Here is a 27,876-nt window from a genome sequence, read left to right as displayed (position 1 = left end):
TTCTCAGTGCACCAGCATTTAAAATACTGCAACTGAGCAGAAAGACAACAATCCAAAATAGACACCCATGGGAAGAACGTCTGTCCCGTACATATGCAACAGGTATAGCCGAGAAACGTGTTGCTTTAGTACAGGGGCAAACGTTCTCCCCAGAGTGTATAATTTTTGGTTGTTTTTGACATTTAACTTGTTCTGGTTTTAATAAATATGTTTTTCAACAACCAGTAATATTCTTCTATCTGTGGATACAGCAGTAGGACCCTCCTACAGTACAATGCTTACCCCTTCAGAGTTCCAGAAAACAGGATTTAGTGAGCTGTTATACTGTAAGATACTATCATGCCTCTAACAGCACACTAGGGTGCATTGTCAAATGTGAGTACCCTGTAGAACTTTATTAACTCATTCTTGGTGAAGCTGTTTGACACGCACATGCGGCATATTTCTGTCTGATTAACGTTTTTAGGATTAAATGTTGAACTAAAATTCAGTATTTGTTTCATTGTAAACAATATAATTACAAAATTATACAGCCACTGAATATTTGGGGAAACAAATTTCCCTAAATATTCAGAAAGAAAATTTTGCCTGAAAAGAAAATTTCTTGGCTGCACATCTCTACGCAATAATACACACACCACACACAAACTTACACATTTTTATACTTTAACGAACAGTAGGCACCTTGTTATTACAAGACCCTTCTTTTGTGTTGTTAAAGAAAAACATATCAGCCAAGTCTCAATGATTTAAAAAAATTTTTACATCCTTTTTACTGTAATTGTTTATCAATAAAAAAATATCCACCCACAGTTTTGCTTATTTGGAGGAGTCAATCTGGGCTTAATAATGTTAGTATATAATAGATTGTTTTTCAGTTGGTTTTTGAGAAAGCAAATTAGGGAAAGATATGTAGCAGGGTCACCTTGAGAAATCAGCAGGGTACATTTAAGCTCTAAAATGTAGAAAACAAAATTAAATTGAAAAGCGGCAAAAATAATAATGAAAATATATTGCAGATTTGTTTTATTACACATAACTAAAGATCTCAAGATATTTACTGTCCATTTAATCAACCATAAAAATGTTTAAATTTCTTTAATATAAATATGATGTTATGTATCCCATCATTAAGAGGATTTAGACATATTCCTTGAAATCTTACCTTGTCATATGTTTCTGTTTTAGTTTTTGTGTAGTTGGAACGTTTTGTCCAAGTCAAAGGAATTAGTATTTTTACATTTCTAATGAAGAGTCTTTGTTTTGTAGCTTTATATAGATAACCTGTGGCTTCATTCACCATTTCCTTCAATGGAAAAAAAAGAGATAAATTAAAACATATTGGTCACAGGTGGAAACTTAAAGCATAAAATAAAAATAAATGCATTTGACAACATTACAAATTATAACATACTAGTCCAGGGGTCAGCAACCTTCGGCTCCCAGATGTTTTGGAACTACATTTCCCACGATGCTGAGACACTCTTTAGGCTATCTGAGCATCATGGGAAATGTAGTTACAAAACATCTGGGAGCCGAAGGTTGCTGACCCCTGTACTAGTCGATAAGCCTGGCCAAAGTGCAGTCTAATTATTTTTTAATCTACAGATATAGAAACAACCTATTTTGTAACTCTTCTTTTATCTAAATATTTAAGCTACAGATGTAGAAATACAATAGGTTTAATGAACTACTGTCTTAAATATATCAAAAATATTTTCTATATAATGAACTACAGATATTGGGGCCTATTTATGAAATGTCTGTCGGACCTGATCCGACAGTGCGGATCAGGTCCGACAGACATCGCTGAATGCGGAGAGCAATACGCTCTCCGTATTCAGCATTGCACCAGCAGCTCACAAGAGCTGCTGGTGCAATGCCGCCCCCTGCAGACTCGCGGCCAATCGTCCACCAGCAGGGGGGTGTCAACCAACCCGATCGTACTCGACCGAGTTGAATTGCGGTGATTCCTGTCTGCCTCATCAGAGCAGGCGAACAGGGTTATGGAGCAGTGGTCCCTCAAGCTCCGTACGGAGCTTGATAGATAGGCCCCTTAGCCTCAAAAAAATATATATAGCCAAAGAAAAAGCTAAATTTACAAAAAAATAAAAAAGACTAACATTACAGAAAATGAAAAATCAAATAACCACATTTAAAAAAAATTAAACCTAATCCATATGAAAATAAAAAGATCACCAAAATTAAAACACCCCCTAATCTAAGAATAAACTACCAGTAGCCCTTAAAAGGGCTTTTTGCAGGGTATTGCCCCAAGATAATAAGCTCTTTTACATCCAAAATACACCAAGTCCCCTCTAACAGTAAAATTCCCCCACCCACCAAAACCCCCAAAATAAAAAACCTAAACTACCCATTACCTTGAAAAAGGCATTTGGATGGGCATTGCCATTAAAAGGGCATTTAGCTCTTTTACAATTGCCCAAAAAAAGTAAAAAAAAAACAAACAAAAAAACAAACATAAAAAGTAAAAAAAAAACTAACACTAAAGCCCCAAATAGATACTCACAGGTTCTGAAGTCCGGCAGAGAAGATCTTCCAGACGGGTCCATCATCTTCATCCACAGCGAAGGCGGCACGGAGCGGTGTATCTAGATGTTTGATCCTTGGAGGCAGTGATGGTCCTTGGCGGCGATGGTCCTTGGTGGCGATTTTTGCTGCGGTGCTCCGCGGCGGCGTGGAGGTTCCTCTTCATTGGATGTAATCTTAGCTTTTTTATTTTTTGTAACTTTAGTAATTTTTAGTTTAGTTAATTTGCTTTAATTTAGGGGGTGTTAGTTTAGGGGGTGTTAGGTTAGGAAGCTTAGTAATTTTATTAGTTATTTGCGTTGTTGGTTTTGGCGGTTTAAGGAGTTAATAGGTTAATTAGGTCTATTGCGATGTGGGGGTTTTGCGGTTTAGGGGTTAATAGGGTAAATAGGTTTATTGCGATGTGGGTGGTTGACGGCTAAGGGATTAATGGGTTAATTACTTTATTATTTTGCGATGTTGGGGTTTGTGGTGTATGTGTTAATACTTCATGTAGGAGGTTCGTTTTTATTCTGTTATACTTCGTGCGGGCGTTTTTTTTTTTTTTTTTAATACTTGATGCGAGCGGTAATTTTTTTGTCCTCGCGCGGCCAAGATTCCATTGAGGATGCGTGCGCAACTGCCAACGGCGACGAACATTACAAACGCAATTATAGTATAGAAAATATACTAAGATTGTTTCTTTCTATAGAAAAAAGCAAATACTTATTTAGAACATGCAAGTGAGGCAGCATCTAAGGTGCATGGTGGGAAATACAAACATGATAATGTTTCTCCTGTGGAATAAAACTGGATATCTATTTTCTTATCTAGATAATGAATTCACTTCTGGAAGTTAATGATAACTCTCACACTTTTGGGTCTATCTAGTAAAAGCCATCTACCCAGAAAATATTTGGGCTAGAAGCAGTCAACTGAATTCAGTAAAATTTTACTGCTTTAACTTAGTTTAAAGGGAAATGAAACCCAAAATGTTTCTTTCATGATTCAGCATTACATTTTACACAATTTTCTAATTTACTTCCATTATCATTTTTTTTTTGCTCTCTTAGGGGCCGATTTATTATTATCACCAGAACTGCTTGTGCAATGATAAATGCCGACAGCGTATGCTGTCGGCTTTTATTGATGTGCGGAGGACATGATCGCTACAGTGGATCATGTCCGTCCGCACAATGGTAAATCTACCCTTGTGTCTGAATCACAAAAGAAAATATTTTGGTTTCATATCCCTTTAAGTCAACTGTTTCTTTCAAAAAATCTACTGTTACAAAAGTTGAGAAGACTTTACCAGAGGTTTAAAAAAGTAAAGTTCGATCAACTTTATAAGGGAGTCACTTAAACTTAATTTTGTTTTTGTTAAAACAATGCAAATACTTTTTTTTTATAATTAAGACTGTACACCTAGAGTGATTTTTATGATACCAAGACGTCAGCAGAGACATGATAAAAACAAGTGCCCTCTACCCAGAGAGAGCTGAGGTCAGTCAGAGGTGACACTAGTATATCTGGAAACACATTTTTATCACATATATGACACTGGATAATAAAAATATGACAACAGTGTCATATTTGGTATCAAATAGGACATTGTTGTCATATTTTTATTATCCAGTGTCATATATGTGATAAAGGTTTGTTTCCAGATATACTAGTTTCACCTCTGACTAGCCTTAACTCTATCTGTATATAAGAATAAGAAGTTATAACTGAAGTTATAAGGTGTTTTATAAATTCAGAGCTTTATGACAGGTCATAAAAGAGAGGAGTGGGAACTTCCCTGGCCCTCGCTGGAAAGAGGTTTGGTTAAGAAATCTAATGTTAGAATTAGGTTTATATACTGTAACTTTGATTTCAACAATATAACTTTGTCATTTTACATGGGAAACTGTGTATTTCCTAATTCCATTTCCCTGGCAACAGAAAACTATAAAACTTCAGGTAAAGTTACCGGTTTCTGTTATTTCGCCTTTTTATTTTATAGAACGTTTTGCTTGCGTGTAAATTATATTTTTTTTATATAACTTTTTCAATATGCACAGATACTCATTTATTTCTCATAATAAATGTTCCTTTATTAAGCTTTACTTTTATCTAACATTTGAACCACATTAGTGAAAGAGACTGGTAATATTAATACTGTTTTATTTAGCTTAATTTTTGCTAAATTGTATTTTGGGATTTTAATTTGTTTGAGTGGGGCGCAAAGATTTGTGTCCGAGCAATAAGGTCTTTACCGCGGGTGTTTATGCTCATCAGGCTTACTGCTGGTATTACGAGTTGAAAGTAAACGCAATCACTTGACCGCAATTGCGATTTATGCTAGAATGATTACCGCGACTTAGAGCTCTGGTTAACTGTATCGCAAAACATAAAAGTTGCAAAACACACACAAAAAAAAACTTAATAAAGTATAGTTACACTCATAATAACTCCGTCTAATAAAAATTATTTTTAAAAAAATACTGCACACAAAAGTTATAAAACCTCAAAGATATTAGGGGGCCGATTTACCAAATGCTGGCGGACATGATTCGCTGTGGCGAATCATGTCTGCCCGACATCACTGCTTCTTTAAGAGACATTAAACCTAAAAAATGTCTTTTATTATTCAGATAGAGAATACAATTTTTAAAAAGTTTCCAATTTACTTCTATTATCAATCTTTTTTCATTCTCATGTTATTCTTTGTTGAAGAGATACCTAGGTAGGTAGCGTGCACATGCCTGAAGCCCTACATGACAGGAAATAGTGCTGCCATCTAGTGCTCTTGCTAATGTATAACATTGTTATAAAACTGCTGCCATCTAGTGCTCTTGCTAATGTATAACATTGTTATAAAACTACTGCCATCTAGTGGTCTTGCTAATGTATAACATTATTATAAAACTGCTGCCATCTAGTGCTCTTGCTAATGTATAACATTGTTATAAAACTGCTGCCATCTAGTGCTCTTGTTAATGTATAACATTGTTATAAAACTGCTGCTATCTAGTGCTCTTGCTAATGTATAACATTGTTATAAAACTGCTGCCAACTAGTGCTCTTGCTAATGTAAAACATTATTATAAAACTGCTGCTATCTAGTGGTCTTGCTAATGTATAACATTATTATAAAACTGCTGCTATCTAGTGGTCTTGCTAATGTATAACATTATTATAAAACTACTGCCATCTAGTGGTCTTGCTAATGTATAACATTATTATAAAACTGCTGCCATCTAGTGCTCTTGCTAATGTATAACATTGTTATAAAACTGCTGCCATCTAGTGCTCTTGCTAATGTATAACATTGTTATAAAACTGCTGCTATCTAGTGCTCTTGCTAATGTATAACATTGTTATAAAACTGCTGCCAACTAGTGCTCTTGCTAATGTATAACATTGTTATAAAACTGCTGCTATCTAGTGCTCTTGCTAATGTATAACATTGTTATAAAACTGCTACCATCTAATGCTCTTGCTAATGTATAACATTATTATAAAACTGCTGCCATCTAGTGCTCTTGCTAATGTATAACATTGTTATAAAACTACTGCCATCTAGTGCTCTTGCTAATGTATAACATTGTTATAAAACTACTGCCAACTAGTGCTCTTGCTAATGTATAACATTGTTATAAAACTACTGCCATCTAGTGCTCTTGCTAATGTATAACATTATTATAAAACTGCTGCCATCTAGTGCTCTTACTAATGTATAACATTGTTGCAAAACTGCTGCTATATAGTGCTGCAGACACGTGCACACTCTTGAGCTTACATTTCTGCTTTTCAAATAAGGATAACAAGAAAATGAAGAAAATATGATAATAGAAGTAAATTAGAAACTTGTTTAAAATTTGATGTTCTATCTAAATCATGAAAGAAAAAAATTGGGTTTTATGTCCCTTTAACTTCTGTCTCCGGCAAGCCGGAAACTTAGTGGGTAGATTGCAGCATCCGCTGCTTAATAAATCTGCCAGAGGTCTCAGGTGCTAGAAAAAAAAGGAAGGCTAACGGCTTTAACATAGAGATACATAGATATACATGTGTAAAGATCTATATGTATGTGTATAAATATACAGGGAGTGCAGAATTATTAGGCAAGTTGTATTTTTGAGGATTAATTATTATTGAACAACAACCATGTTCTCAATGAACCCAAAAAACTCATTAATATCAAAGCTGAATAGTTTTGGAAGTAGTTTTTAGTTTGTTTTTAGTTATAGCTATTTTAGGGGGATATCTGTGTGTGCAGGTGACTATTACTGTGCATAATTATTAGGCAACTTAACAAAAAACAAATATATACCCATTTCAATTATTTATTTTTACCAGTGAAACCAATATAACATCTCAACATTCACAAATATACATTTCTGACATTCAAAAACAAAACAAAAACAAATCAGTGACCAATATAGCCACCTTTCTTTGCAAGGACACTCAAAAGCCTGACATCCATGGATTCTGTCAGTGTTTTGATCTGTTCACCATCAACATTGCGTGCAGCAGCAACCACGGCCTCCCAGACACTGTTCAGAGAGGAGTACTGTTTTCCCTCCTTGTAAATCTCACATTTGATGATGGACCACAGGTTCTCAAGGGGGTTCAGATCAGGTGAACAAGGAGGCCATGTCATTAGATTTTCTTCTTTTATACCCTTTCTTGCCAGCCACGCTGTGGAGTACTTTGACGCGTGTGATGGAGCATTGTCCTGCATGAAAATCATGTTTTTCTTGAAGGATGCAGACTTCTTCCTGTACCACTGCTTGAAGAAGGTGTCTTCCAGAAACTAGCAGTAGGACTGGGAGTTGAGCTTGACTCCATCCTCAACCCAAAAGGCCCCACAAGCTCATCTTTGATGATACCAGCCCAAACCAGCACTCCACCTCCACCTTGCTGGCGTCTGAGTCGGACTGGAGCTCTCTGCCCTTTACCAATCCAGCCACGGGCCCATCCATCTGGCCCATCAAGACTCACTCTAATTTCATCAGTCCATAAAACCTTAGAAAAATCAGTCTTGAGATATTTCTTGGCCCAGTCTTGACGTTTCAGCTTGTGTGTCTTGTTCAGTGGTGGTCGTCTTTCAGCCTTTCTTACCTTGGCCATGTCTCTGAGTATTGCACACCTTGTGCTTTTGGGCACTCCAGTGATGTTGCAGCTCTGAAATATGGCCAAACTGGTGGCAAGTGGCATCTTGGCAGCTGCACGCTTGACTTTTCTCAGTTCATGGGCAGTTATTTTGCCCCTTGGTTTTTCCACACGCTTCTTGCGACCCTGTTGACTATTTTGAATGAAACGCTTGATTGTTCGATGATCACGCTTCAGAAGCTTTGCAATTTTAAGAGTGCTGCATCCCTCTGCAAGATATCTCACTATTTTTGACTTTTCTGAGCCTGTCAAGTCCTTCTTTTGACCCATTTTGCCAAAGGAAAGGAAGTTGCCTAATAATTATGCACACCTGATATAGGGTGTTGATGTCATTAGACCACACCCCTTCTCATTACAGAGATGCACATCACCTAATATGCTTAATTGGTAGTAGGCTTTCGAGCCTATACAGCTTGGAGTAAGACAACATGCATAAAGAGGATGATGTGGTCAAAATACTCATTTGCCTAATAATTCTGCACTCCCTGTATATATGTGTATTAATGCATTTATGTATTTAAGTATCAGATATATATTGAAATATACTGTATATTTAATAGTTAAAGTACATTATTTTCTTTGTTAAGAACATAGGAATGTAAAATATGCGTTTTGAATATCTGGTTTCTCAATTTAGATCTTTACGCAGTCGGGTTAGCGCAGATAATAACTTATGATTCTTAAGGTGCGTTATTGAAATCCTACATATAAAATATTGATTTAAATTAATATAAATAATTAAAAAATAATAAAAATACTATAAAATATATAGATATATTCTATGGATTATTTAGAAAAGTTTACAGTATGTTTATTAATTTTTAATTTATATTAATTTTTAGTAATATTTTATATGTAGTATTTGAAATAATATTAACTGCGTTAAGATCTAAATTGAGAAATGCGAAATTCCTATGTTCTTCACCTGGAAAATAAGGTACTTTTTATTATGAAATATTTATTTCTATATATATATGATACATAAACAAATAAACAGATATGTACACACCTCTATACATATACAGTATATTTATACGTACATCTTTAGACATGTATATGTATGTATCTCTATGTTAAACCATTTGCCGATTCAGGTTTAAGTGCATTGGAGCCCATTGCAGTTAAGTAGCTGAAAACACGCAAAATCATATTTATGCAATATTCATATTTAATAAAGCGTTAACTATGTATATACTGTAAATATTCCGCATTACAATGTTCTTTACATAGGGGAATAAGTTCTAAGTATTTTTAAAAAGATATTCATACATACATATATATATCTGTATATATTTGTACCTATATATAATCATATAGATATATAGGTAGTATACATATACTGTATATATATTTATATATATATATATATATATATATATATATATAAATATGTATTTTTGAGTAAATAGAACATATTCTTCAATGAAAAGAAAATTTGAATGTGAAATATTAATATTTTATGTTGGGTTAGCACACTTGGTTAAACACGGTCGGATTTATGTGCCAGTAAGGTAGGTTTTTTTCCACTTTTCGCACTCCATTGAAGTCTATGGGGGAATACGTTTTATATCTATATCTATTTATCTATCTATCTATCTATCTATCTATACATATACAGTACTGTGCAAAAGTCTTCGGCCATTATTACATTTGTTGTTAAAGCAAAGTTTTAATGACCATCCATATTTATTTTTCAGTCTCTTTATTAATGTACAAACAGAAAATATAAAAAAAAACAACACAATTTTCAGAACAAAATGGCTTCTTCAGGCTATAGTCAGTATTAGGGCGACCTCCCTTGGCACTAAGCACATCTTGAAATCTTTTGGGGAGACTGTCCTGAAGTTTTCTGAAGTAATCTTCTGGTTTATTATACCAGGCTTCTTTCAGCACTTCCCAGAGTTCTTCTTTAGATTTAGGTTGTCATTTATTTCTTTCTCTGTCCAGTTGATCCCATACTGCTACTATAATATTCAAGGCTGGACTCTGTGGAGGCCAGTCCAAGACTGTCAATGTTTTATCAGCTGTTTTGTCTCCAAATATAATTTCACTGCATTAGCAGTGTGCTTGAGATTGTTATCATGCTGAAAAATAAAAACCATTCCCAATTCCCAAAAAAGGAATGGCATAATGAATTAAAGCCTGTCTGTACTTTTCAGCATTCATGATCCCATCAATTTGGACAATATCGCCAATACCACTGGAAGAAATGCAGCCCCAAACCAGGACAGACCCTTTTACTGATGCAAAAAAGTATGATTTTATGTCTGTCAAATTCTGTGATCTTTGGCATTTTGAATGGAATGATGTGATTGAAAGTTGGTCTTATTATTTATTTATTTATAAAATATTTTACCAGGAATATTAGCAAGCTTCCAATGAATGAAACTCATTCCATATGTGTATGAAATGCTCAAGCATGTCTTGCACAAACCTCGTGTAATAGACATTTTTCACAGCAGACATTTTGACATGAAATAGAAGAACAAATACAGATCTTGGTAATACCATTAATGAGGGTTTAATTCCATTAAGGTTTACAAGATCAAGGTTCCTGCTATTGCTCAAGTCAAGTGTAAGGGGAGGTCACACTAAACATTTTACAGTTTAGCCTATAGAAGCAGTTTTTTCTGATTTTTCCCCCAGTTTTTTAATACTGCATACAAATATCCTATATTGTCTGGTTGTATTCTAATAAAGAGACTGAGAAAGTTATATATGGTCAAATAACACATCTATGGTGGCCTAAGACTTTGCACAGTACTGTATATATATATATATATATATATATATATATATACATACAGCACAGTGTAAGTGTCTATTTGTGAATATGTTTGTGTGAATGCATATGCAGGTGTATCTCTGAGAATATGTTTGTATATGTTGACGGTGTGTCTATGCGTAAATATTTTTGTGTGAATGCATAACCAGATGTATCTGTTGGTAAGAATGTTTTTGTGTAGGCATATGTGGGTATGTCTGTGTGTGAGTATGTTTGTGTGTATGTAATATGTGGGTATGTCTGTGTGTGAGTATCTATGTGTGGATGTATATGTGGGTATGTCTGTGTGTGAGTATCTTTGTGTGTATGTATATGTGGGTATGTCTGTGAGTAAGTATGTTTGTGTGTATGTATATGTGGGTATGTCTGTGTGTGAGTATGTTTGTGTGTATGTAAATGTGGGTATGTCTGTGTGTGAGTATGTTTGTGTGTATGTATATGCGGGTGTGTCTGTTAGTGAGTATGTTTGTGTGTATGTATATGTGGGTATGTCTGTGTGTGAGTATGTTTGTCTGTATGTATATGTGGGTATGTCTGTGTGTGAGTATGTTTGTGTGTATGTATATGTGGGTGTGTCTGTGAGTGAGTATGCTTGTGTGAATGCACATGCAGAAGTGTCTGTAAGAATGTTTTTGTGTAGGCATATGTCTGTATGTCAATGTGTAAGTAGTATTTTTGTGTGACTGCATATACAGGTGTGTCTCTGTGTGAGCATGTTTGTGTACATGCATATGCAGATGTGTCAGTGTATGAGTATGTTTGTCTGCATGCATTTGCAGGTGTGTCTGAGTGTGACTGAATTTGTGTCCATGCATTATTGTGTGTGAGTATGTTTGAGTGAGCGTGTATCTATACAGTATGTTTGTGCATATACATGCATGTGTGTCTGTGAGTGTGCACTTGTATATGTGTGAGCAAATGCATAGGGAGTGTTTTTACATATGCATAAGACTGTATATGCCTGCGTAAATGTGTATGTGTGTGTATTTATGTGTGCTATTTGTGTATCGATGCATGTATGTATTTAAATGTCTATTGTGCGCTATTTTGTATTTGTGTTATTTTGTGCTTGTGTTTATATGAGTGTTTTCTTACCTGAATGTTTTCAATAATCTTGACATTCTCAGTTACAGTTGGATTTATTGCAATCACAATATCCTCATATCCACCAATCACAAGTTTCACCATAGAACTGTTAGCTCTATAACACATAATAAATAAAAAAAGGAACACAAAAATTTTCTGTAGACCCATGGTGTAAGATGTCCCTACTTTTGCTTGTGTGTTCTGCCTACAGATGTATATATATATATAGATATATACCATAGCATTCAATCCTTATCAATACTTTGGTGGACTTTGACAACAGATATTGTAGATATTCATTGCTTTGTGATCTAGATATTAATGCTTATTTACAACACTGCCAAGACAACAGATGTGTCATTACTGAAACAAATCACTGACCATGGGGGATTTTGTTTCTTCTACAATCTTCGTTGCAGTAAATATACCAAGGGCCTGATAATCGAATGGTCTCTAAGCTTGTGAGATTCTCTAAGAAATTGTGCCCATACTAAGACGCCCCCGTTCTAGGCCTTAATCACAGTCTAATTGACAATTTGCTTTTCTGTGTGTTTTCAGCAAAAGAAAAACACATTTTTCATTTTGCGGCAATTACATTTGCAGATTTTTTAATGTTTCTCGGAGCTGAAAAAGTGTTTTCGACTGGCTTAAAAATCTCTATTTTTGCATGAATCTGAAAAGTTCTTGGTGATCACATCTATTTTTTCAATACTTTAAAAGCATTTTACACTTAATTCAACACCTAAAGGCAATTGACACTAACTTTTAGGTATTCTCAAGTATTCACAGACAATTTGGAATAATTCTATTATTTTGTTTATGTGAAAGACTATAAAATGGCACAAAATTAAATTTTAGAGATAATGGGGCTGATTTATCATATGTCTGTCCGACATGATCCGCTTAGCGGATCATGTTCGACAGACATCACTGAATGCCGACAGCATATGCTGTTGGCATTTAGCATTGCACAAGCGGTTCTGGTGAACTGCTTGTGCAATGCCGCCCAGTGCAGATTCGTGGCCAATTGGCCGATAGCAGGGGTTGTTAATGAACCCGATCGTATCTGATCAGGTTGATTTCTGTCCACCACTCAGAGGCAGCAGACCAGTTAAGGAGCAGCGGTCTTAAGACCGCTGCTTCTTAACTGCTATTTCCGGCGAGCCTGAAGGTTTGCGTGGAAACAGATGTATTAGGCACCATACGGTGCTTTATAATCGGCCTCATGGTCTAGAATAATTAAAGCTCTATTCATTGCTAATACATAATCTGCAGAAAACACAATAAATGTACACGTCTATGTATTTAATACATGATATCCTGTACTGCTACTGATATCCACAGGATTATGACCTCAACATCAAGATAAGCTGTGTAGCAATTATGTTCTGAAGGTTAAGATATTTTGAGGTATTATGACACAAGTCTGTGTGTGCTTTTCTTTTGTTTTTTACTTGTATGATGGTCACGAGGGAGTGGAATTTTTATTTTCTTCTTTTTTTCTCTTCTTACTAGAATGTTGGGATGCACTAATCATTTATGTGATGGACTGTACCAGGTGTGGTTGCAAATGTTTTTCTTTTCCTTTTTTTTCTGCATTAGGTAGAATCAAGAAGAATACTGCATATGCTTTTTGTTTAATTTTATGGTTAATAATTTGAAATGTATTGTTATTAACTATTTGTATATTTACTTTTTGTTCTATTTTTCTGGTATGTTTTTGAAGAAATGATCAAAAAAACAAAAAGCTCTATTCATCACCATTGCATAGTCTGCAGTAAACAGGACATACATTTACATGCATATGTATTTCATACATGATATCCTGTACCATTATAGAGATCTGCAATCATGGCCGAAACATCAAGAAATGCTGTGTAGCAATATTGTTCTGTTATTATATCTATTTCACACTCGCATGGTCGGGATTGTCAAATACAGTGTTTTTGTCTTTATAAAGTGTATTACAATTGGAATTGTGTCTGGAATTTAATCGTTTCCCATTCTGGGGAATATTTATCAAAGCGTCAACTATGTTGCATTTGCCGGCATCAATACGCTTGCCTAACTTCGCCAAACATTGCGGCCGTGGATCTCAATATGCTCTCCTTATTTATAAAAAAAGCCGTCAAAAACATGCGCACCAAGTATGGGGCGATGAGCATCAGACTGTTGTTAACTAGCAGTCATCGATCTCGCGTCTATTTGGCTTTTTCTCAACTTTATTTATACCATTTCACTAAACGCCGCCACTATAGTAAAATGTTTAACCCCTAACCCGCCGCTCCCCGACACTGCTGCAACCTAAATAAACTTATTAACCCCTATCCCGCCACTCCCCGACAACGCTGCAACATAAATAAAGTTATTAACCCCTATCCCGCCGCTCCCCAACACCGCCGCAACATAAATAAATTATTAACCCCTAAACCTCTGGCCTCCCACATCACCACCACTAACTAAACCTATTAATCCATAAACCGTCAGCCCCCCACATCACAAAAAAATAAATTAAGCTATTAACCATAAACCTAACAACCCCTTAACTTTAAATTAAAATTACAACATCCCTATCTTTAAATAAATTAAAACTTACCTGTAGAATTAGAATAAACTAATTTTAAACTATTAATTGACCTACCCTAACTATTGTACTACAATTAAATTAAACTACCAATTAAGTAAACTAATAACATATTAAAAAAACTAACCCTACTAAAATTATTTAAATATACAATTAAACATTATTACAAAGTCCTAAATTACAAAAAAAAACAAAAAACACTAAGTTACCAAAAAAAAACCCCATTAAATTACGAAAAATAATAAACCAAATTATCAAAAATAAAAAATGTTACACCTAATCTAATAGCCCTATAAAAATAAACCCCCCCCCCAAAAAAAAATAAAAAAAAACCTAGCCTACAATAAACTACCAATGGCCCTTAAAAGGGCCTTTTGTGGGGCATTGTCCCCAAAGATAACAGCTCTTTTACCTGGCAAAAAAAAAACAAACACCCCCCCAACAGTAAAAACCACCACCAACCAACCCCCAAATAAAAAAACTATCTAAAAAAACCTAAGCTCCCCATTGCCCTGAAAAGGGCATTTGTATGGGCAATGCCCTTAAAAGGGCATTTAGCTCTTTTACTGCCCAGACCCTAATCTAAAAATAAAACCCACCCAGAAAATCCTTAAAAAAAAAACTAACACTAACCCCTGACGATCCACTTACAGTTCTTGAAGTCCCGCTTGAAGGATCCATCCACCCAGCAAAGTCCTCATCCAGGCGGCAAGAAGTGTTCATTCATGCGGCAAGAAGTCTTCATCCATGTAGCAAGAAGTCTTCATCCAGACGGCCTCTTCTATCTTCATCCAGCCGGCATGGAGCAGGTCCATCCTGAAGACATCCGGCATGGAGCATCCTCTTCATACGGTCTCTGCCGTACACTGATTCTTCAATGCAAGTGATGCAATCCAAGATGGCGTCCCTTGAATTCCTATTGGCTATAACTGATTTGTTGTGCTCAAATATAAAATGATGTACCAAATCAGACACATCAATTTCCTTATCAATGTTGTTAAGGTGTTCCCTTATACGTGAGCGTGCCTCTCCTGAGGTACACCCTACGCATTGTTTATTACATTGTACACATTCATCTAGGTAAATGACATATTTAGTGCGACAATTGGTACAACTCGATGAGAGGAAGACCCTCTGTGTGATTTTAGACTGGAACCTATCAGTAACATGTGTATGACTACAAGCTATACAGTTTGAGAAATGACACTTATAATGTCCTTTTATTTGTAACCAACTGCTGCCTGTCACTAACATTTTCTTCAGCATGCTGGGAGCTACCATGTTACCAATTGTACGGCCCTTTCTGGAAATACAGTTTAGGCCATCTTTAGCCAAATCTTTAAGGCTATCCTCACCAGTTAAAACCGGGAGATGTTTATTAATAATGGCACAATTTTCTCTAAACTGGGGACTATAAATTGTAATAAAATTAGATTTGAGATTATCGAACCCTGTATTGTTTTGATTCCTACCATGCTGCAACATATTTCCCCTGTCTAGTCTATTGAATTCAAAAAAGGCTCCATTGATCACCTTGTTGGAATAACCTCTTTTCTTGAAACTTTTGTTTCAAAACTTCAGATTCTTTTAAGAAATCACTGTCTGAAGAGCAATTTCTTTTAAGCCTTATAAATTGTCCCTTAGCCACCCCAAATCCTGTATACTTGGGGTGACAGGACCTTGCATGGAGAATTGTATTCAATGCAATTGGTTTTCTATAAAGTGTGGTTGTGACTCGTGAAAAGGTGGGTGCTCCTATCAAATATAGGTCCAAATAGGGAATCTTAAATTTATCAAAAGTAAATGTGAACTGTAAATTAACATGGTTACTGTTCAAATACATAATAAAATCCTCCATTTCGTGTTCGGTTCCAGACCATACAAAAAGAAGGTCGTCTATATATCTTTTATATGATCGTATACAATGCTTATAAGGATTTTGTTCTCCAAAGAATTTAAAGTTATGGGGTTGTTAGGTTTATGGGTTAATAGCTTAATTTAGTTTTTTTGCAATGTGGGGGCTGATGGTTTAAGGGTTAGTAGGTTTAGTTAGTGGTGGTGATGTGGGAGGCCAGAGGTTTAGGGGTTAATATGTTTATTTAGTGGCGGCGGTGTCAGGGATCGGCAGATTAGGGGTTGATAACATTATATAGGTGGAAGCGATGTAGCATCGAACATAAGCTTTCGGTGCTTTCAGACTCCCATTGATTTCTATGGCATCCGCGACCTCAAGGGTGGCAGATTGAAAACAAGGTACGATGCGTCGGAATAGCCACGAGCATACCTGTTAGAAGTTTGATAAATTGGAAAAAGTGTCAAATAGAGCCGAATGTGTATTCGGAACATCTGTAATGACGTAAGCATTGATCTGCGTCGGATTGAGATCGCGGGATCATATGTTACATCACAAATTTCAACATTTGCAAATCTTGAGGCTTTGATAACTAGGTCGGATCAATCTCGCAAAAATTACGATGCGGAATTCTGACGTATTTTCGGTTGACACTTTGATAAATAGGCCCCTCTGTCTTGTTTGTTTGTGACTGAATTCTTTTACACAGGATTTTCAAAAAATGAGAAGATGCAAAATTAATGTTTTAAATAATCTCTATTTACAATATCTAGAACCCCCCATATAGAACCAGATTACGAGTGGAGCGCTACCATTTGCGCACAAGCGACATCGGGTTTTCATGTTTGCTTGCGTGCAAGTTAAATAGAGCTTATATTACAAATTGAAATTAAATGAGAACAGGTGAGCACAATCACAATTTACCCTAGAATGATTAACCCCTTCGCTACCAGGACTTTCAGAAAAGAACTTACCCAAAATACTGGAGATTTTTTAGCATTTTTGCTATCATTCCATTTGAACAGAAATAAAACTTTGTTTTTATATTTTATTTACCTAATTTGATAACATTTCTACAGATTTGGGAGCTGAGTATCCGCAATAAATGTTTTGAGTGATATGAAACCCCAAATAAAATAAAAAATTACAGGGGAACTACAAGCAGCATGTTTTTGTATATTATACTTTTAAACTCATTCATCAGGGTCTGACAGCCTTCTCCCATATCTGCAAAGCAAACACAGATTCTCTGACGGCAGAGCAAGTGAACATTTATAGATAATATAGTCTACAAAATACAAAATTGTGTGCATGAGCTAAAGATTAAATTTAAAATTGAGCATTTAGTTCAAACTAGCAAGACCTAAAGTTTCTACATCTTCTACCAGTAACATTTGCAGATTTGGGAGCTGAATATCCTCAATACATTTTCTGGGTGATATGAAGCAGCGGTCGAAAGACTCTGAGGCTGCGGACAGAAATCAACCTGATTGAATACAATTGGGTTGATTGACACCCCCTGCTAGCAGCCAATTGGCCGCAAATCTGCAGGGGGCAGCATTGCACAAGCATATGCTGTCGGTATTTATCGATGTGCAGCAGGCATGATATGCTACATCAAATCATGTCTGGTTCCGCTGTGATAAATCTACCCCTAGGTAGGCTCATATGCTAATTTCTATGCCCTTGAAGGACGCCTCTCATATAAATGCATTTGACAGTTTTTACAGCTAGAGGGCGTTAGTTCATGTGTTTCATACAGATAACACTGTGCTCATGCATGTGAAGTAATTTAAGAGTCAGCACTAATTGCCTCAAATACAAGTCTGTCAAAAGATCTGAGATAAGGAGGCAGTCAGCAGAAGCTTAGATACAAGGTAATTACAGAGGTAAAAAGTATATTCTATAAAAGTGTTGGTTATGCAAATATGGGGAATGTTAAATAAAGGGATTATCTTTCTTTTAACCCTTTGAGTGCTAAGCACTTTCCCACCTAGGTGCTAAGCTGTTAATTTTTTTTTTTTTAAATTTAAATTTTTTTTTTAACTCCCCCCCCCAGATCCCCAAGACTTATACTGTTGGAAAGGTTAGGTGATTACCTTTCTAACGGTGGGTCTTGGGGGTCTGTAGTTGCTTAGATGCCTGAGATAGAGGCTTCTAAGCAGCATGCCCCCTTTTCCTATACTTCATCATTTTGTAATTTTTAAAAAAAAAAAGCTGTATAGGATATATAAATGGATCATCTACAAAACATTTATGCAAAGAGAAATCTAGTGTATAATGTTCCTTTAAGGCTATTAATCAGCAATAAGATATGTAATCAAATGAAAGTTGCACGATGACGTCATCACGTCATTGCGCGTGACATCACCACACAAAACGTGAAGCCCCGGCGATGCCTTTCACTATACAGGCTCGATTGCCGGGGTAGGAGTGAGTGGGAGCCCCCATATCTCCCTTAAGATGAGAGAGTGCTAGTGACGGCTCTGAGCTGTCGTTAGCACCAGAGTGGAAAACTCTGCGACGGCTCAGAGCAATAACATTTTTGGTGTTTACTATCCCTTTATGTCACTGCATCTAAAGATCATTCTGCCAGCATTAATCCTATCGGAATTTCAAATTAACAATAGCCACCTGGTGGTTTCTTGTTTCTTACCATTTACTTTCATCTAACATAATCTTTCATCTAACATCAATTAAAAAGTGAAGCTAAATTTGGTAAGTTGATATAAATTAAATATCTGTTCACTCTTTATTCTACTTGAGGAGACTTTTAGAACGAATAAATAGCAGATACATTAGCATAAAAAACTACTCATAGAGCTCTTTGTTAACATTTTGCAAATTTGGGAGATGAATATCCCCAATAAATGTTCTGGGGGCGATATAAAACCCCAAATAATTTTTTTTTTAAAAAAAGAAGCAGAGATCTGAGCACTCGGGGGCTAGTAAAATCCATAGAAAATCTTTATTGAGGTAAGAATAAAAACTGCATCTCAATGCAGGTAAGCTAGGACAGCAATCCTGACGCGTTTCATGCCCCCTAGTGGCGCTTAGTCATAGGAATAGGTGCTAGAGGTGTCTGTGGTATACTTAAAGGGATGACTGACCAATCACTAACCTGTAATAGGTGTCATCGGACGCAACCACAAAAAGAAAAAAAAAAATGGGAACGGCAAGCTATAAAGGGGAAGATACGTTTGCTGTATCATATGGGACTGACAGTCTTCTCCCATATATGCAAAGATATTATAAATTCTCTGACAACTGCGCAAATCAGTATGCAAAGATATTATAGTCTGTAAACTATATATTTATATGCATCAGCTAAAGATCATTTAAAATTGAGCAATAAGCTCACAGTAGCAAGAAGGTGAAGCATGCAACACCTGAAGTCATTAAGCTAATATTAAGCTATTCAAAAATCTGACTCTAACATTAGCCACCAGATGGTCATATACTGACCACCATTTACTTTCAACTTGTATTACCAAAATTACTAGGGCAAAAATGAAAATCCTAGCAGAGTTTTCGCTATAGTGAAAACGCAAAATACCGCTCCACTTGTGATCTAGCCCAATGTGAGGAAGGAGGTTTTGATGATATTGCAGCCACCAGCAATACAAAGCAGTGGTCAATGATCGACTACTCTGGAAAGAAAATTACAACCTTAAAGATTAGGGACTGATTAGGCTGCAACTCTCCAGTGGGTTAACTGTGCATGTGCAAATTAGCATGTGCGTGCATGAGAAATTATTTACAAGTCAATCCTGATTGGAGTATAATACACATAACCAAAGATAAGTAAAGAGGTTGGCGGAGTTCAGTGGTCATTTTAGGCGCAATAGAAACAAAACGTTTTCCAAAATTACAGTTATTGCTTTCAAGCTGGTGTACCATGGTTCAAAACTCTTGTTTAATGTGTTTGAGCAGGTAGCTAAAAATTATGATAGGGGGTAGACTGTCCCTTTAAGGAGTTTAAATGGCCATTGTATAGAAACATAGAATTTTTAGCTACCTGCTCATTGTATACAAACATAGAATTTGATGGTAGATAAGAACCAAAAGACCCATCAAGTAAACCCTTATTACATGATACTGTTTTCTTAGGATAGCCGTGAGGATGTCCCAGGCACTTTTAAATTCTTTTATTTGGGGCCTATCTATCAAGTTCCGAATGGAGCTTGATGCCCCGTGTTTCTGGCGAGCCTGCAGGCTCGCCAGAAACAGCAGTTATGAAGCGGCTAGGGCAGATCAGTAAAAAACTGATATTAATGTACCCCTGGTTAGCACTCACATTCCAGGATGGTAGATAACATGAGACTCCTGGGCGGAGTTAAGAGCTTGAATATAAAATTTAACCTTTAATAGAAATCATTAAAATTGTACATACACACAAGGACAAAACATTTAAAATAACGTTTGCTGTTTGAACTCAGTTTATTGAATTCCAAATGATCACTTTTGCTTGGAGGTAACAAGTGGATCATGAGCTAGGGAGGTTGAATTACCTATAGCTAGGTGTCTTTGAGACAACACACTGTGGAGTATTGGTTCGCAGTAGCTTGTTTTCTTATGTAGAAACGAACTGGTTGTATGATTGGCGTTGGTATCCTATCAATGGAATAGTGATTATTTTTTTCTTTTTCCTAGTTAGGATAATTTACACAATATTCCGTTTAGTCACTTTTAGTTGCTATTTTAGCTGGAAATGACGCCTATGTAGATAGCAATAATTCCACTGTAATCCCACATATAGACTATTCCTTAATTTAATGTAATTTGTGATGTCAACAATATTAGTATATTTTGTATTAGATCTTAGCTATAAGAAATAGTTTCTAATATAATTAAGAAAATATTAAATTGATTGTCTTATACAGCATTGAGTATCAACAAGATATCTTAGTTAGTTAGTTAAGCCTTTCTACTGTGCAGGAAAATTCCTCCGTTGAATATAGTTTTCCATTCAAAATACTGCTGCTTGTACTTCCCAGATTAATGTGAGCTGGTATGCTTTGTTTCTATTCACCATTAGATGGCACTATTGTGTTTTACTTTGAGTATCCAGCTAGTGCTTATGATAACCTACAGAGCTTAATTTTCACTGTAGAAAATCAAAGGTAATAAAAGACAACATTGAAGTGCAAATCACAGATGCTGCTGATATAACCATAATTCTATGTGTGAGTTAAAAAGTATTGGCTTAATTGCCTTGTATCACAGTAAGTATCACTGAAATATCTATGTTGATTGAAACTTTTCTGCAGTGCGGATAACTGGCTGTGCTAGGTATAATTTATTACACAATATGTTGCCAACATAGCGGCTTATATGTCTCAACTGTATATGAGCAAATATTCTCTATTAGGATTCAACATTAGACGATACTGTTGTATTTTGCACTTAGTATCAGCTAGTGCTTTAGATACAGTTAAGTACTCAGTTGTCACTGCTGAGGATCAAAAGGCGATGGAAGGCAATATCCGTGTGTGTGTTACTGTGTTATATTTGAACCGCTAAGATTTTACTATAAGTATCTAGTGTAATTTGCACATTGCTATTTTTAGGGGTAAGTGTGTATCAATTCTTTATCAAACCCAGAGCTTTACACTTTAAGCTCTTATAGTGGATATCTAATATAAGGTTTAACTGTGTCTTAACCGGTCATATATTGTAAGACAACTTGTTGTATTGGCTTGTATCTTATAGTGACTACATTTTAGCGTCTAGGTCCCTGATTACAGGTGATCAATCAATACCTTTACGGATAGCTAACTACTGCAATTACCGGTCTATACCTTTAATTCATTTATTGTAAAATATTGGCCTCTTAGCTAATTACCGGCCTATACCTTTAAGGGCGGACCAGCTAGTGCTATTTGCCTATACTTATCTTCAGTTAGATATTAGTTTTTTGCCTCTATTAATATACCGGCCTATACCTTAAGTAACTGACAAATACTATGATTACCGGCCTATACCTTATATCATGGTGATATTGAATCTAGGTTTCTATTTGAATTACCGGCCTATACCTTAGCAAACTAATAGCGGTCTATGTTCAGCAATAGCCGGTTACGTTAGCTAGTTCTCAATGGTGATTACCTGCCTATGCCTTGTTAGCAATGTAAAATATCAAAGATCGTATCAGTATCAGTCATCTAATGACATATTGCTTTATCTAATTTTCTATTAGTGGATACTGGTTTATATCAGCATCAAGTTCCCACATGAGATCTCTACCTATTACCACTAGTTTAGTGATTATTAATAATAAAGTTGTGGAGATGGCAGTATGCCGTGATAGTTTCTTTAGATTATCTAAATACTTCCACAATTGTTATTTTTCAAACAGCAGACGAGCTAAAATCACACAACACCACAATCCCCTAACATGTTTCGCCAGTAACCTGACCGCTGCTCCATAACCCGGACACACATCGCCGGAAATCAACCCGATCGAGTACGATCGGGTTGATTGACACCCCCTTCTGGTGACCGATTGGCCGCGAGTTTGCAGGGGGCTGGGTTGCTCCAGCAGCTCACAAGAACTGCTGGTGCAATGTTGAATACCGAGAGCGTATTGCTCTCCGCATTCAGCAATGTCTGTCAGACCTGATCCACACTGTCGGATCAGGTCCGACAGACATTTGATAAATAGGCCTCATGGTGTGCAGAACTGTACACAGTATTCCAGTGGCATAAAAACTGCTATTTCTGCTACTAATACATATACCATTGCAACCAAGTATTCGACTGGCCTTACTGGCTGCGCTGCGGTATTGTCTACTAAATTTGAAATCATCTGAAATAATAATTTCCAAGTCCCTTTCTTCTTTAGTTACAATTAGTAATGTACCATTGAGACTGTAATTTGCCTTTGGGTTTTTGTATCCTATATGCATAATTGTGCTCTTGGTAATATTAAATTTTAGATCCCATTTATTTGCACAGTCGACCAGTTTTTAATATCATTAATTTGATCCACCCCTCATGGAACATCGACTCTGTTACAATTTTTTGTATCATCAACAAACAAGCAAACCTTTCCCTACAGCCCACTTCCAAGAACTGACCCTTGGGGAACACCATTAGTAAATGACCCCACATTTGAATGTACTCCATTAATTGAAACCTGACGTATATGGTACGTCACAGTCATTAAGGGGTTAAAATAATGAGTACTTATGAGGTCATAATAAAAAAAAATGGAGCAGACAATCTTGATGTTGCTATTAGATATGTGATTTTGGCTTTGGATGAATTTGTCAGAATTTTGGCCCATTTGTCCTCATGACTAAACAAATTAACTGGGGACCAAAATGGATAAGTAACAACATTTTTCATGTTTATTAGTTGCATTTATTTTGTTTTTCGTTCAGCACAAAAAAAGGTGCAGAAAGGGGGAAGGAGCTGAGATTTTTTGACATCTGCTATTTTATTTGCATGATGTACAGGGGTCTGACCCTTCATGTGTGGAACTTCCCCTGTCCAATCCTGACAGAGCATTATTAAATGATTGATGTGAGGGACAGCAAGTTAGCCAGTAAATGCTAAACAGACTTGTCCAATCCAATTTTAACCTAGCTTGGGGAGGTGAGAGTTTAAGCGAACATCAGTCATCTTTAATCGCTTTCATTTCAGATTTTGAACAGTGCAGTTGTGTGTGCTCCTACCTTTGGGCTAGATTACGAGTGGTGAAGTAACAGTGGCGTGCAAGAGAAAAAGGGTTTTTCTCTGCTCTTTGAGCACGCTAGAAGTAGCACGCGTATTACAATTTAAGTAAGCATGTTCAGTCAAGTGCAATTGAATTTAACATGCGGCGGGTTAGCTCTACTTCAGAGTTCTGGTTAACTGTTAAGGTTGACTAAAAAGTTACACAAAATACATTAAAAATAAAAGTACTGTTAATTCATAATAGCACTGTATAATAAAAATATTAAAAACAATTGCAATAAAAATGTATAAAAGCTCAAAGATGTGAGGTCTCAGGCGTTAGAAAAAAAACCCAGCAAAGGGCTTTAACATAGAGCTACAAACATAAGCATGTCTAAATATGTGTATAGTAAGTGTATAGGAAACGGCACACACCAACCTTTCAACGACTTGGTGCTCCGCTAGAAATGCACATGCATGAAATCCAGATAATCCCCAAGCCTGGCTTCAGCGTTCCAGGGTTATCAAAAAAGCAGGTAAAGACACAGGGGCCTATTTATGAAAGGCCTGTCGGACATGATCTGACATTGCGGATCAGGTCCCACAGACCTCGCTGAATGCAGAGAGCAATATGCTCTCCGCATTCAGCATTGCACCAGCAGCTCTTGTGAACTGCTGGTGCAACGCCGCCCTCTGCAGATTTGCAGCCAATCGGCTGCTAGGAGGGTGTGTCCTGCGGCGATGTCTGTCCGCCTCCTCAGAGCAGGCGGACAGGTTATGGAGCAGCGGTCTTTAGACCGCTGCTTCATAACTGGTGTTTTTGGCGAGCCTGAAGGCTCATCAGAAACACAGGCCCTCAAACTACATACGGAGATAGGCCCCACAGGACTTTTCCAAAGATGCCTTTATAAAAATCAGCATAACAAGGGCCTTAACACAAACATTTCGGCATGTCTTCACGGCCTCCATTGACAAAGGCTCCTACGTGAGCCGAAACATTTGGGTCAAGGCCAAATCCTCGAAAATCCTGTGCCTGTTCCTGCTTTTTTGATAGCCCTTGAACGCTAAAGCCAGGCGTGGGGATTACATCTGGATTTCATGTATGTATATGTATATGAATATATATATATATATATGTGTGTTTGTGTGTAAATGTGTTTATGTATTTATATGTGTACATATGTATGTATAGACATATAAATATATATACAGTATATATACATATACATATAATATATATGTCTACATAGGTATTTATGTGTTTATATGTGTACATATGTATGTATAGACATATAAATATATATATATATATATATATATATATATACAGTATATATACATATACATATAATATATATGTCTACATAGGTATTTATGTGTTTATATGTGTACATATGTATGTATAGACATATAAATAAATATATATATATCTGTGTGTGTGTGTAAATGTGTTTATCTATTTATATGTGTACATATGCATGTATAGACATATAAATAAATATATATATATCCGTGTGTGTGTGTGTATATATATATATATATCTGTGTGTGTGTGTAAATGTGTTTATGTATTTATATGTGTACATATGTATGTATAGACATATAAATAAATATATATATATCCGTGTGTGTGTGTGTATATATATATATATATCTGTGTGTGTGTGTGTATATATATATATATATCCGTGTGTGTGTGTGTGTATATATATATATCCGTGTGTGTGTGTGTGTATATATATATATATCTGTGTGTGTGTGTAAATGTGTTTATGTATTTATATGTGTACATATGTATGTATAGACATATAAATAAATATATATATATATATATATATATATATATATACAGTATATATACATATACATATAATATATATGTCTACATAGGTATTTATGTGTTTATATGTGTAAATATGTTTGTCTGTGTGTGTGTGTGCATTTGAGCCCTTTGCAATTAAGTAGCTAAAACATGTAAAATAATATTTATGCAATATTCATATTTAATAAAGTTTTGTAAATCTATCCATATATGGATTACACATATTGTAGTACGGTGTACCACTCATCTAATATAAATGATATTTGTGATCGCAGTGGCGGTACCATGGGCATTTGCTCTCTAGGCTTTGCTTTGTCATCTAGCACTCTAGAAGCATACCTTTTCATTTGGGTGTAAAATATATCATAAGAATAACAATAATTTGTCAGCGCTGGCTATATTGCACTCAATGCGTGCCTGTTGCTTATATAGATACTAGTATGCTATCTGTAGAACATAGGGCAGCAGTGTTCACTGCACTTCCCATTTACTGTACATCTGACACATCGTATATTGGCCCCCTTATTTTCATTTCTTAAAGCCGTTAGGCATATATTTTTATATTTGGGTAACGAACATACTAGTGATAAACAATCTGTTTAAACCAGACCTCATTATTACATTCCTAATGCAAATATAATTAGTTACTAGAGAACATAGAGCTTGTAGCAACATTACACACTGTGATTTTACTTTCAGGAGGGGAAGAAAACACTTATAACAATAAAATCTATAGCGCCAGATTACGAGTGAAGTGCTAACAGTTGCACGTCAGCGAAAAGGGGTTTACTGCTCATACTACAAGTTAAAAGTAAACACGAACACATGAGCATAATCACGATTTACGCTACAATGATTACGGCATCCTCAGAGCTCTGGTTTAAGTAAAAGTGTTAGAAAACACATACAAAATACATTACAAACTACAGTTACACTCATAATAACACCATCTAATACAAATGTGTGTTATTAGTGCTCGAGCGGGTGTTAAATACTGCTCCACTTGTAATCTGGCCAATAATAGGCAATGGGTTGAAGCTGCACACTATGTTATATTAAAATATATATCTTTATTGGTATACAAGCTCTGCAAGCTCTATAGGATTTCTACTAAACATATATTTTTTTAATATAGTCATGTGCACCTTGAACCCATTGCTTATATTCAATGCGAGTCAGCAATGGAACGGGCACTGAACATCTGTATTATCCCAAGAATTTGTCTTATGGGGAGTGATTACAGAAATTTTGGGTGTCATATCCCTTTAACTCACCACTTGTAATACAAGCACAATGAGCTCACTATTATGCACCCTGTGCTAGCCATCAAACACAATACAAAAGTTAAAGGGACAGTCTACACCAGAATTTTTATTGTTTTAGAAGATAGATAATCCCTTTATTACCCATTCCCCAGTTTTGCATAACCAACACAGTTATATTAATACACTTTTAACCTCTGTGATTATCTTGTATCTAAGCCTCTGCAAACTGCCCCTTTTTTCAGTTCTTTTGACAGACTTGCAGTCTAGCCAATCAGTGCCTGCTCCCAGATTACTTCTCGTGCATGAGCACAGTGTTATCTATATGAAATACGTGAACTAACACCCTCTAGTGGTGAAAAACTGTTAAAATGCAATCTGAAAGAGGTGGGCTTCAAGGTCTAAGAAATTAGCATATGAACCTCCTAGGTTAAGCTTTCAACTAAGAATACCAAGAGAACAAAGCAAAATTGGTGATAAAAGTAAATTGGAAAATTGTTTAAAATTACATGCTCTATCTGAATCATGAAAGTTTATTTTGGCCTAGACTGTCCCTTTAAGATACTTTGGGTAAATATTTTAGTGTGCATTATTATTTGCACAAGGTTACACAAAAGCTGATGCCCCCTGTTTATCAATTGCACTCCACTTGTAATCTAGTCCAATGTGTTTAATCTATTTGTGTTAAACACAGTTATATTCAAGCAATAGTGAATAATAACCCGATAAAACTTATTACAGCATTTTTTTTTTCCATTTTTAAATCCCTTTAGACATTTTTTTTTACAAAACTCCAAAAATGAAAATCATGGACAATTTTGTAGTATTTATTTTTGTTATCTTTATCACACTCTGGGTGATAATTGGGTTAAAATACATTTTACCTTTAGCTGCATTTTAGTAACATAATAATAATAATAATAATAATAATAATAATAATAATAATAATAAAAATGTTCATGAAATAGTTTGAATTAATGTGAAGTTAAAAAAAATACTAATAATAAATGTTAACAGGTTTATTTTGTTACATATAAAGTATTTCTTGTGATGCACACAGAAATGGCTCCATACACTTATTTTTTATATGAACTACAACAAAAAAACATAAAAAAAAAATAGAAACTGAAATCAGCGTTT

The 27,876-nt window shown here is 35.7% G+C and overlaps 1 protein-coding gene across 1 annotated transcript in view; it reads right to left on the bottom strand.

The window, feature by feature from the left end:
• The window catches only part of LOC128641110 (calcium-activated chloride channel regulator 1-like), an 83,658-nt gene extending 71,933 nt beyond the window's left edge, over window positions 1-11,725 (bottom strand). The window contains exons 1-2 of the mRNA XM_053693685.1: window positions 11,567-11,725; window positions 1,166-1,306 (exon numbers count right to left, since the gene is read on the bottom strand). Of these exons, the coding sequence (XP_053549660.1) occupies window positions 1,166-1,306; window positions 11,567-11,725 (300 nt within the window). The remainder of the gene's footprint in view (window positions 1-1,165; window positions 1,307-11,566) is intronic.
• Window positions 11,726-27,876: the final 16,151 nt, after the last annotated feature.

The sequence above is a fragment of the Bombina bombina genome, chromosome 10 (assembly GCF_027579735.1).
Source record: "Bombina bombina isolate aBomBom1 chromosome 10, aBomBom1.pri, whole genome shotgun sequence".
In the NCBI taxonomy this organism is placed as follows: Eukaryota; Metazoa; Chordata; class Amphibia; order Anura; family Bombinatoridae; genus Bombina; species Bombina bombina.
This window is presented reverse-complemented; position numbering and strand designations above follow the sequence as displayed.